Source organism: Pan troglodytes, chromosome X (assembly GCF_028858775.2).
Source record: "Pan troglodytes isolate AG18354 chromosome X, NHGRI_mPanTro3-v2.0_pri, whole genome shotgun sequence".
Lineage (NCBI taxonomy): Eukaryota > Metazoa > Chordata > Mammalia > Primates > Hominidae > Pan > Pan troglodytes.
Window position 1 is genome coordinate 47,034,234 of NC_072421.2, and position 12,641 is coordinate 47,046,874.

Consider the following 12,641-nt stretch of genomic DNA (forward strand, 5'->3'; position numbering starts at 1 on the left):
CTAAAGAAAGCTGGAGAGGAATAGCTTACACCCAGAAAAGAACCTCTCAGTGAGGGAAACAGACTAAGAATAGTATCACACTACAGCCTTCTACCAACAGATGATACTTTAAAATACAAAACAAAATTAGCTCAGCCAGTTAGTTGTTTTATTTTGAGTTTTGTTTTTTTAAAAAAAAGAAAAGCTTTGAGAAAATGTGTTAAATATCAGTAAAGGGCAGGAACACACATGGCTAGCTTTACAATAGCAATCTAAACATACACAAAGGCAAACATTGAGTAAAATGCTAGGGAAAGATGGCACTTTGGGGGCCTACTGCAGTTTTCCTTATTGCACATAAAGGTTGTGGATAACTCCAAGTCTTTAATTTTTCACAGTTATACTTTAATGTCATTTTATATAACGTTTATTTATATAACATACTATAATGTTAATTTTATAAAACCACCAGTTTGCTACTGTTGAATGGAAATAGAAGACAAAATTCTCCCCAATTACACTATGTAAGCTCTCTATAAAAAGTTCCCTAGAAGGTCACATCATTCCATGTTAAATTCGTCCTATTCTATTTTAAAAATTGCTTTTCAGCTATTAAATGAATCTTTATGGCCTTCTCATTTAACCATTTTCATGGACATAGTACAACTTTCCAAGTAAAAAGTACCAGATGTATTTTATGTGAAAAACAAAAGGACAACTTAGGAGGAGGTGGCCCTACTATGAAGTCACACTTTGAACGATCAATTTCAGTGGTAAATTCCCAATCCATAGACTTAACACCCACACAACTGAAAATCATCCCTCTGCTTCTCCAAAGCCCACAATTGGAATAATCACAACACAAGTCAGCCCCTAAATGTCCATGCAGTTAAGTCATCCGGTAACACCTGAACTGTAGCCTTTTTTAAGTGCTTGAGAAAGCAGATGTTGAGGTTTCCATGCAGTTAAGTCATCCGGTAACACCTGAACTGTAGCCTTTTTTAAGTGCTTGAGAAAGCAGATGTTGAGGTTTCCATGCTGTTTACAAGTCCTTTTCTATCTGAGTTCCTCCAACATATACAGGCCCAGACAATTTCCCACTGGCCAAGACTTGACTGTGACACTTGGTGATTCTGTTAAGCCTTTTGAAAGGTGGTCATCAGAAGGAGAAGGTGACTTCTGCTGTGTGCTCTCCTGTCTGCTTTGGACCTTTTCAAAGGGCAGCACAGCAGGCAGCCCTTCCTTCTCATCTTCTCCAAGGCTCAGGTAGCAGAAAACCGGCTGCCTGTGTGTTCCATATGGGCCACGACTATAGTATACCCTGCTTACAAAAATAAGACTAACATCAAAAACTTTGGTTTTGCTCTTTACAATTTTTGCTAGCACTGGGTGACAAGATGTGTTTAATTTTTTTAAAATGTCTATGAAAATTGACACTGGAAAAAACTGTTTATCTCTAGGTCTTGTTTTGAAAGGATTGTTGATGAGTCTACTTGCTTTTCCTAGTTAAGACACTAGCAATGGTTTCTACAGTATTTCTCTATATGTTGTTTTCAGGTTTTAGAAAGGGGGATGATCTTTTCAGGTATCAAAGTGGTAAAAGCAGTATTCAGATGGGTTGTTTCTAAACTACAACTCTTGGCCACTAGATTCCTTTGACTTACTGTATCAGAATGTAGCAGCCGACACTGGCAATCCAGAGTGTCAGTTAAAGAACAACAGAATAGCTCAGAACTCAATGATACCAGTCTAATGTATATGAAAGACTTGTTCCTGAACTAATTAATCTATAGAATCAACATCAAAAGGCAGACAAGAAACTTGTCAAGTTCCCCACTTTTGAAGTGGAATAAGAAGTCATATACTTGTGAGATCAGCACGCTGACTTTCTAGCAGCCCTCATTGCAGATAATCTTTCACAACAGATGGTAAAATCAGCTTTCTGATACACTCTTAGAACTCACAACGGGTGCACAGTAGGTTTCCAAGTGGGTGATTTTCACCTCTGATGAGATGCTCTAACACCCTGCCACTGTTTTTCCCCCTAAGTGCATCAGTGGTGTTTCTACATTTGGAAATTACTTGTTCACATTAAACATCTGGTATGATTACATTAACTTCTACTGCAGACAAGGACAGGGAGAGATAGGATGATGGGATGACGTCAAACAGACCAACAGACCTCTATTTTGGAAGGAACTGTTAGTTCTTTGTCCTAGACCGAATCGTTCATGGATAGCTGAGATACCCTTTTGCATGTTTTCTAAAGAGATTCCATTTCTCAGCCAAGCCACAGAGGACATTTTCGGGTCTAGAGAACACAGCCTGAAGAGATCCTTGCTGTTTGCTTGATGAAACATTTGACGTCGCAGTGTGATTTCTGCCTTCCAGGCATCAATGCTTATTTGTCTGATCACCCCAGTAACCACCCTGGATGCTCGGATCCATATGCCCTTCCTGTGCTTGTGTCCTAGGAAGAAATGTGGCCTTATTTAAATTCCAAATTTTCTTCCCTAGGAGAGAAAGTTCAGGTTTCTGGTAGTTCTCAAAAAGTGTACTAAAAGGAATAGCAGCTTTCATCTTCTCTCTGTCAGGGCTATACAAAAGTGTGCATCTCCTTAATTACCTGCTACGGAAACCACCACCATCACCATGTGATAGCAAAGGACCACAACCTTCTACTTTGCTCCAGCAGTAAATGGGCCCACCCTTATTCTGAGGAATCCAGTGTGGACTCAGGCATGAGGATAGGTGAAGGAAAAGAAAATCTGACTCCAGAGGGGACTATTAATTTAATTCCAGGTGAAATTAAAAAAAAAAACAAAACAGCTTCCCAGAAACCTTCATGCTTGATTAGTCAGCAGCTCAGTTAAGACAATACCTTCCCTTTATTCCCCACAAGTGGGAACCAAGATGACAGGTTTTTAGTTCTCCCCATACATACCCCAAGTCACCCTTCTCTTTCCTCGAAGGCTCCAAGGTTTTCGTGATCTTTTCAGCTGTACTTTATGGAGTATGTTCTTGAGTTCTGCAAAGATTAGCATCAAACTCTCTCACAGCTGCCCTGTCTGTATTACTGATCAATACTCAGTTCGTTTCACATGACTAACAATTTAAAAAAACACCTTCATCTGCTGGGCCATTCTTTAAAATCAGATTCCAAATAGTCTAGAGGTCTGCTGCGAGCTCTAGACTAAAGGCTCTTGTCAATCCTGGCTGCACATCAAGAACACTCCTGAGGTTCCAAACAAAGCATGGATTCCAGGTCCCACCTGAAGCTACTGAATCTGAATCTCTGAGGGGAGGGCCCTTGCACTGATTTAAAAACAAAAACTGGCCAGATGATCCTAATTCACAGCCAGGGTTGAGAACCTCTGCTCTAGAACATCGGACTCTGCTGAACTGTCGTCCCCACCAACCCAGAACAAATACGTGTATAAGATGGACTTGGGTTTACTCTCTTGGAAGAACTTTGTTTATTTGGATGTACCATTACTTAGCAGTTTCAATCTGATCTTATGCCAGACTGGCAGCAGATAGTTGGCCTTGTGCTGAATGATGCCTGACACGGCATAGGCAAAATGCTTCTAGATGTGGAACCACTTGACGAATGGATTCACATTCCCAGGACCCCTGGTAAGGTCAGGGTTATTCTCCACATCTTACAAACAAAAATTAGGACCAAAGGTCAAAAATTAGGACCAAAGTGCCTTACTTTGATTCACCAAATATTTGTAATCAAATAAGGACTTAGAACACTGGAAAGCAGTTCTGATTCCAAATGGCTGACAGCTCGGGGTTAGTGACAAAGGCAAGAAAGGGAGACCAGCCTGCATTTCCAGCTTCCTAACACACAAAGAAAGGCCGGGGTAGGGTTACTGGGCAAATGCTGCAACTAGGTTCTGGGCCCTCTCTTCCCTGGGTAGGCCTTCTGGGTGGGCCTCCTGCCCTATACAAACCATCCCCAACCCACCTTGTTTACATTGGAACTACACTGTCGTAGACAGCAATTCAGGGAAGAGGACAAGCCATAATTAGGATTTCCTCCCTGTTTCCCCTGTCATCTCCACACAGGAAAACCCTGATGGGAAGCCCACCCCTCTAGTTTTGGTCTTGGCAATCTACATTTCCTTGTATGTGAGTAGATCAGAATCAAATGTTTGCAGTGAAGACTACAAGACCCTTTGGGGATAAACACAACACTCTATGAATTGAACTAAGACTAGGAAGGGAAACTGGGTGGTTATTTTTCTTCCCTAAGAGAGTCATTTCTTGTAATCTTGCAAAAGCTTCTAAAAAAAACCCAAAATAATGGCCAGGGGCGGTGGCTCACGCCTGTAATCCCAGCACTTTGGGAGGCAGAGGCGGGTGGATCACGAGGTCAGCAGATCGAGACCATCCTGCCCAACATGGTGAAACTCTGTCTCTACTAAAAATATTAAAAAATTAGCTGGGTGTGGTGGCATGCGCCTGTAATCCCAGCTACTCGGGAGGCTGAGGTAGGAGAATCGCTTGAACCCAGGAGGTGGAGATTGCAGTGAGCCGAGGTCATGCCACTGCACTCCAGCCTGGGGGATAGAGCGAGACTCCATCTAAAAACAAAACAAAACAAAACAAAAAACAAACAACAACACAACAACAAAGCCTTGAGGTGAACAAAGAACCATCACCAGGGTGTGTCTGTTAGTTTTTTCCCTCCAAAATTAAGTAAGCAATATAAGATAAGCAAAGCTTTATAAAGACCCAACCAAAGACCCAAGCAGCCTATCTCTCCATCTCTGCAAAACAAAAACAAAAATGAAAACAAAACAAGCCTTGCCTTTTAGATTTATATGGCATGACTGGTCATTACTAAGATAACTCTGCTAAATAAAAAATCCTGTGCTGGTTCTGGACTCCAGCACACATATAATACAGGCCTCTGCCAGGCCTGGTAGCTGCTGTCTGCAACCTCACCCCAGGATATAAGAACTTCCCTTCCAGGGGCTATGAAAGCTCTTTCTCTGGCTGTGGGGTGTAGGTCTTATTCTTAAGTCCTTCACTAGCCTAGTTGACCCTGAGGGCTCATGGGTTTGGGTAGGTTGTTTAGCATTTTTCAAACTTCCAAAGCCCATGGATGACCATAAAATCAAAATGGACTTTATTGTAGATAAAAAGGAAAGAGGAGAATAAAAATCATTCAACTGTATTTTTTTTTTTTTTTTGAGACAGGGTCTCATTCTGTTGCCCAGACTGGATTGCAGTGGCATGATCTCAGCTCATCGCAACCTCTGCCTCTTGGGCTCAAGCAATCCTCCCACCTCAGCCTCCCAAGTAGCTAGAACTACAGGCATGTGCCACCATGCCTGGCTCATTTTTGTATTTCTGTAGAGACAGGGTTTTGCCATGTTGCCCAGTCTGGTCTTGAACTCCTGAGCTCAAGTGATCCTCCTGCCTCAGCCTCCCAAAGTGTTGGGATTACAGGCATAAGCCACTGTGCCTGGTCTCAATTTTATTTTATTGAACCATATGAAATTGCCACTCCTGTTTTTACAAAATGGTCAAATATCAGCAAACTCATATGGCTCAACCTAATTAAATACGTATTTTCCTGATTTGCACAAATTATCAATTCAAACACAAAGTTGTGAAGCAATGTCTTATTTAAAAATTAAGCATTAAACATGCGAATTGAGAAGATTAAATGACTGATTTCACTACGGGTGGACTAGACTGGGACACAATATTTTGTCTTCCATCATAAGAAAAACTGGCCAGTATGGTGAAACCCCGTCTCTACTAAAAAATACAAAAAATTAGCCAGGCGTGGTGGCGCATGCCTGTAATCCCAGCTACTCAGGAGGCAGAGGCAAGATAATTGCTTGAACCCGGGAGGCGGAGGTTGCAGTAAGCCGAGATCGCGCCACTGCACTCCAGCCTGGGTGACACAGCAAGACTCCATCTCAAAAAAAAAAAAAAAAAAAGGAAAGAAAGAAAAAAAGAAAAGCCCACGTTATTGAAAGCATTTTTTAGAAATTGGGTTGCCAAAAATAAGCTAGCACTGAAGCACAGAGACATTAAGAGAAACTCAAACTTTTCCCGAGAGGTCTTTCTGTATTTCAGCACTACAGGTGTGGGCAGACAGAACAGCTCATCCAGAAAGAATCCAAACTGAAAACCTAACTTTCCAATCACACCCACATGTTAAGCTGGTGCAGCAGCCTCCCCAGATACAAGGAAAATGACCCTTCTCTGCATGGCACTCAGTGGTGTAAAGACACTCGGACTCTTAAGCTTATAGAAGACAGAACTTTCTAGTGGGCTGAAAATACTTAATGTTCCATTGTTTGCCCTCTGATTCCTCAGGTGGCCACTGAAATCTCATGCATTCGTCGGCTCAAAGTTTGGAATTCTACCTAGTCTTGAGACTACTATCTTGTATTTCTTTGCAGTAATTTTTTTGCATTGAGATTTCTTTCCCTCTGAATTCTAGCCTGGTGCCTTGTAGGTTTCTTGCTGCCTTCCCTTTCCCAGATAATAGCATCCTACAAAATTTGGTGTTATTTCTAAACCCAGAGTAGATACTTCAGTCCTAGTGATTATTTCCCTAGGCTGTCAGCTTATATGGTAGCCCTCAAAAGTTGAATGCTGGCCAGGTGCAGTGGCTCACACCTGTAATCCCAGCACTTTGGGAGGCCAAGGCAGGTGGATCACGAGGTCAGGAGTTTGACACCAGCCTGGGCAACATGGTGAAACCCCATCTCTACCAAAAATACAAAAAATTAGCTGGGCATGGTGGTGGGCACCTGTAATCCCAGCTACTCAGGAGGCTGAGGCAGGAGAATCACTTGAACCCGTGAGGCAGAGGTTGCAGTGAGCCAAGACCACGCCACTGCACTCCAGCCTGGGTGACAGAGTGAAACACCATCTCAAAAAAAAAAAAAAGTTGAATGCTTTTTGCAGTGATACCATCATCAGTTTCTAAATACCTCCTTTCCTCAGATTAATCAAAAAATAAGAGTATAACACTATTTGTCTTTGGTTTTAAACATTTCATAACTACTTCTTTATGGATATAGCCAGAGAAGGAACTATAATTCTTCGTTCCATGTTGAAATGTTCATGGATGTATTTTCAAATCTTCAGTCTAGAAAAAACACAGGCAGCATAAAGTCAGGAATCCTGATATGAGGTTGCAGTCAAGCAGACTTCATTGCCAGAGCCTCCAAATTGCTTTTTCATGTTTTCTGTCCCATTTAACACCAGTTTCCCATAATCCTGGGAGTTCCGATCTCAATTGCCTTCCTTCTCTTTAACTTGATAATTCTATGGTCAGCTTGACTTGCACTGCTGTGTACTGAGATGCAGCCTCTCATGGGAGGAATCCCCCCACCCAGCACCTGCCTCGCCTTGTTGATACTGCAGGTGAATGAATTAGGAGACCATTAAAGCATGCTATTTTTTTTGTTTGTTTAACTCTGAAACAGCGCACTACTATGTGAAAAAAGTGGGAATAGGTCTACGTTTGTCTGAATTTAGAGACACTTTTGCCTCACCATCTGCATTGTGAGTTAAATTTTAAGTGTTACGATAGCTTCAGACCCCAATAAAATAGAAGAGTTAGTTCAATCTAGTCACTGCCCCACCTCAAACAACACTAGGGCTTGCAGCTGTCCTCACCCCATCGGGAGCCTACCCCATCGCGCCAGGGCTTGGGGGGAAAGTCAAGCATTATCTTCCAGGGGAAACACTAGGCGGGTGCCCCGGCTCGAAACCTTCTGGTCTCCCATTCCCAGGTCTCGCTCCAGCACTTCCTCCGAGCTGCTCTTCATTCTCCGGCTGCCCTCCAGACTCGTGGAGGCGGTGTGCGAACTTGAGGAGCCATTTGCAGTCACTGTGCTGTCCCCGTAGGTCAATGTCAGGTCGCCTTCGGTCAGGATGAAATCAGAGTCTTCCTCTCTCAGTGGCTCTTGGTTCTGAAAAGTGCAACCAACAACAACAACAAAAATGAGAGACTGATATCTTCCAGGTTTGGCACCAACCCCAATCCCAATCCCAACTCCTCATCTGAAAACTGGGGACTATGAAACTTGCCTGCCTTGAGCCTCTAGCGTGGTAACTGGATGTAAACTGTAGAGGGCCAGGCACGGTTGCCAGGACTAGGACTTAGAATACTAGAAAACAGTTCCTAATTTCAATGTCTGACAGGTTGGGGTTAGTGAAAAAGGGAAGAAAGGGAGACCAGCCTGGATTTCCAGCTTCCCAATCAACACACAAAGCAAGGCCAGAGTAGGGTAATTGGGCAAACGTTGCAAATAGGTTTCAGGTACTGTCTTCTCTGGGTAGGCATTCCGGGTGGGTCTCCTGCCCTATACAAACCGTCTCCAACCCGTCTTGTTTACATTGGAACTACTCTTTGTCATAGACAGCAATTCAGGGAAGAGGACAAGCCATAATCAGGATTTCCTCCCTGTTTCCCCTGTCATCTCCCCACAGGAAAACCCTGATAGGAAGCCCACCCGCCACATCCTCAGGTGGGTGAATCAAATGATCGAGGGAGAGCAAAGTTGCAACCACTTGAACTATCAGATGGTAGCGAGAGTGTCGGAGACGGCATGAGGTCAGACAGGACCTTCTTCCTCCAATAGATTTAACCAACAAAACAAGGGGAGGGCCACAACCCAGCTCCCGCGCTGCATTGAGGCCTATTGAGTACTGTGCACTGCCTTCTAGAAGGGCAAACACAGTGTCAAATATGCTGGGTAAACTGATTTTTTCTCTCCTGTTTCCCACCGACCCTTCAAAGCTCATCTGAAGTCCTGCATCCTCTTATGAGACAAAGCCTTCAGGGCGCCGAACTGGCCTCTCTGACCCCCTCAGGGCCCCCGCGCAGTCACACTGCCCAAGGCCATGGGCAGATTCCCCCAGATCAGCCCCATCTAGATGACAAACGCCAAAGGGCAGTGACCTCCTTCTCCACACCTTGGCACCTTCCTCAATGGTGCTTACCTCACAGTAGGTGCTAAGTGAATGCCAGGTAAATGCACCAGCTAGGGAAGACTCATGGGTTGAGTTTCCTCTCCCAGACTTATTTCTGTGCACTCACTGGCAACAATCACATACTTGTTTTCTGCATTCTCAGTGATGTCAACTTCCCTACACACAGTCTACACTGTGACTCCACTTAACTAATGCTTCAGCATTTTTGACAGGCAAGCACGCAACTCCTCTCACTTGCTGCTTCAAATCCTCACTGGAATGAAGCAGGGTGCAAATGCCCAATGAGATAAAAGTCCTATATTCAGGCAGATGCTCAGAGCACAGTTCTAAAACTTGATTTAAACTCCCAAATTTCCTCCTCTTTACCAGTGTTTAGAAAGTCCCGAAATTCAATCTGCTTTACAGTAGCCTTCTTTCTTTTTCTTTTTATTTTTTGAGATGGAGTTTCACTCTTGCCACCCAGGCTGGAGTGCAATGGTGCAATCTTGGCTCTCTGCAACCTCCACCTCCCAGGTTCAAGCAATTCTCCTGTCTCAGCCTCCTGAGTAGCTGTGATTACAGGTGCCCACCATCATGCCCAGCTAATTTTTGTATTTTTAGTAGAGATGGAATTTCACCACATTGGTCAGGCTAGTCTCAAACTCCTGACCTCAGGTGATCCTCCCACCTCAGCCTCCCAAAGTGCTGGCATTACAGGCGTGAGTCACCACACCCAGCCGGTAGCTTATGTCTCCCATCCGAATTTCCAACTCCCGGGGAGTTCACCTTCCCTGTCTCGGCACATCCCAATTCTCCCATTCATACACGTGCTATATAATGATTTTGTTCATCTCTGTCAAAATCTCTCTGCCAGGGCTCTTGGCTCCCAGTTTTCAGGGAAATGGTCCTGGCACATATTTTACTGCTTCAAGGTTTGGAGCCATGGAAGGACAGAGGCAAACACAGGATAACTGCAGGTGAGGGTAATTCTGCAAATGAAGGAAAGCCCACCACAGCACCACAGAGGAAACCCTGGGCATGAACTGTGATGTGGTCCGCTTTCACTCTTTGCAGAGGGAAGCAGGGCCTAAATTCACTGACAGGAGAAAACAAGACTGGATGTCAACCCATTGCATTTGTGAAACTCCCAAGCCCAGACATAGTACTCAAGGAAAGGTCATTCAGAAACAAGGCCATAGTAAAACCCACGGAGGCTGGGTGCGGTGGCTCACACCTGTAATCCCAGCACTTTGGGAGGCCAAGGTGGGTGGATCACGAGGTCAGGGGTTCGAGACCAGCCTGGCCAACGTGGTGAAACCCCATCTCTATTAAAAATACAAAAATTAGCCGGGTGTGGTGGTGGGCACCTGTAATCCCAGCTACTCAGGAGGCTGAGGCAGGAGAATTGCTTGAATTGGGGAGGCAGAGGTTGCAGCAAGCCAAGATTGCACCACTGCACTCCCACCTGGGTGACAGAGCAAGACTCTGTCTCAAAAAACAAAACAAAACAAAAGAAAACAAACAAAAAAAAACCCATGGAGAGGCCAGGCATGGTGGCTCACATCTGTAATCCCAGTACTTTGGGAAGCCGAGGCGAGCGGATCACTTGAGGTCAGGAATTCGAGACCAGCCTGCTCAACATGGTGAAACCATGTCTCTACAAAAAATACAAAAATTAGCCGGGCATAGTGGCACACAGCTGTAATCCCAGCTACTCGGGAGGCTGAGGCACGAGAATCGCTTGAACCCGGGAGGCAGAGGTTGCAGTGGGTCAAGATGATACCATTGCACTGCAGCCTGGGCAAGAGAGCAAGACTGTCTCAAAAAACAAACAACCCATGGAGAGTGATTCTGACATCAAAGTCTAATAATGTTACATGCAGATGATAAAACTAACCTGCTCCCTTGAATTCTAGATGATAGGATCAACACAAGTTTGTTTTGTTACGCTGAAGGTCTATATAATCATGTAACTAGCTGTGCAATTAAGTCTGCTATGAAAATGCAGTGAAAACACCTGCAAACAACAGTGTGTGGGGATGTGTGCATTTTAAATAACCAGAAGTCATTTTCAAAAGTGAAAGAACATTGTTAGGTAGCTGGATACCACACCTAAGTGGTTTAACGTTAGTGGAAATAATGACTGATGAACATCTTAGAAATCTCCAAATAAACTTGGCAAAGTAGAAAACACCTTTTAGATGGTGGGTAAGAACCATGCAACAGGTGTCAAAATCTACAAGAACTGCCCAGTCTGAGACCCTCACCAGGCACTAAACTTTGCAGTGAGCCCCTTCACCTCTGTCAGTTTTGGGTTCCTCCACTGATAATTTTTAAGAGACCCTTTGCTCCCACTGTCTCAGCAGCAGGCCCCACCATGTCTGGAGCTGGCTGAGACCCTAGGCAGGACCCCGGCTCAAAGCAGCAGCAGCAGCAGGACTGAGGGTGATTCTCACTAGAAGCCCAAGTTACTCAGTCTTAGGTTGGCTGTGGGGAGTCACAGCTGAAACATGACCCCCAGAAGCAAACTTGGAGTGGTCCCTTGAACTGCTGGGAGAAGCACTTGAAATTGATGCAATTGTAAGCTTACTGAGTTTATGCTGAGTTCAAACTAGTCCAGATATTCCTAATCTATGAGCAAGGGACTGGTTAGTAAGCTTCAGATTAGATAAGGTTTTTATAAAGTTTTAATAGTGGATTTGTTGTTTTACTATTACATAGACATGAAAAGTGATCCTTATTAAAACCCAATTAAGATGGAAAGTTTTACAAAGTGTTCAGAAGAGACTAGAGTTAGAAGACAAATTTATATATATAAACCCAGTGAAACTTAAGATCAGAAAGTGTAATCACAGTTGGGGCTTCATTAGTGGGAGAAGTGGAAATGCCGTCAGCACCCTTTGTCTCCGATGATGTATGTAAAGGGCCCCTACTACCACTTTAGACAGCGGGCCAAACTGAGCAAACCATTCAGCATTCAGCACAAGACAGCTTTTCTTAAGTAAGCTAGTAGCAGGATGAGAAATTACAAAACTAAGTTTTTAATCTATTGGTTTGTGTCCTTCTGACCTAACAGGTAACTAGCATTATTATTTAGGCTGATAGATATTACATTTAAAACTTACCACAAGCATTAGACATCACTTTACAAACTGGGAGCAGTTCTACAGAAATGGTGTTCTCACCATCCTACATATTTTTTTGTCATTTAAAACCAGTTTATCACAGGTGGCACAGGAATTTCATTTTTATATGGGGAGGAGCCGTGGGTGTTGGAAGTTCAACTATCTTTAAGAGAAAGACACATGAACGCTACTGCCACATTTGGTGAAATTTCCAAGCAACGGCTGTGGCAGAACTACATTTTTACCAGGCAGAACCTGCTGTGAAGGGGGTGAAACCCAGTAGCCCAGCTGAGTTTCCCAGTGTAAAGTTCTGTCGCTGCCTACCAGCACTTTTCAATGGTCACCTTCCTCTGAGGGGGCCAAGGAGAGGTCCGAGGGCCTAGGGATGACAGACACACAGAGCTCTCTGCAGCAGCGGGTTTAGGACACATGGTGACTTGGCAGTTGTCATCCCTGTTCTTGAAGGAAGAGCGTGCCATTTAAGGAGCTGCATCCTCCAATCTCGGCTGCTCTGATGTGGCTGCCCTTCTCTTCCGCCCCAGCGCCCCCACCTAGCTATGGTGTCCACATCCCTTTCCC

The 12,641-nt window shown here is 44.2% G+C and overlaps 1 protein-coding gene across 16 annotated transcripts in view; it reads right to left on the minus strand.

Moving 5' to 3' along the window:
* Positions 1-126: 126 nt before the first annotated feature.
* Positions 127-12,641, minus strand: part of SLC9A7 (solute carrier family 9 member A7) — a 159,734-nt gene continuing 147,219 nt past the window's right edge. For 3 of the 16 annotated variants that reach the window (XM_016942709.3, XM_063804593.1, XM_063804597.1), the window contains 2 exons: positions 7,639-7,934; positions 127-7,105 (listed from right to left, as the gene is read on the minus strand). In XM_016942709.3, the coding sequence (XP_016798198.1) occupies positions 7,683-7,934 (252 nt within the window). In that variant the 3' untranslated portion in view covers positions 127-7,105; positions 7,639-7,682. Of the gene's footprint in view, positions 7,106-7,205; positions 7,935-12,641 lie in introns of those variants that run through there. The other 13 variants (XM_016942708.4, XM_063804599.1, XM_063804600.1 and 10 more) reach the window with 7 other exon arrangements.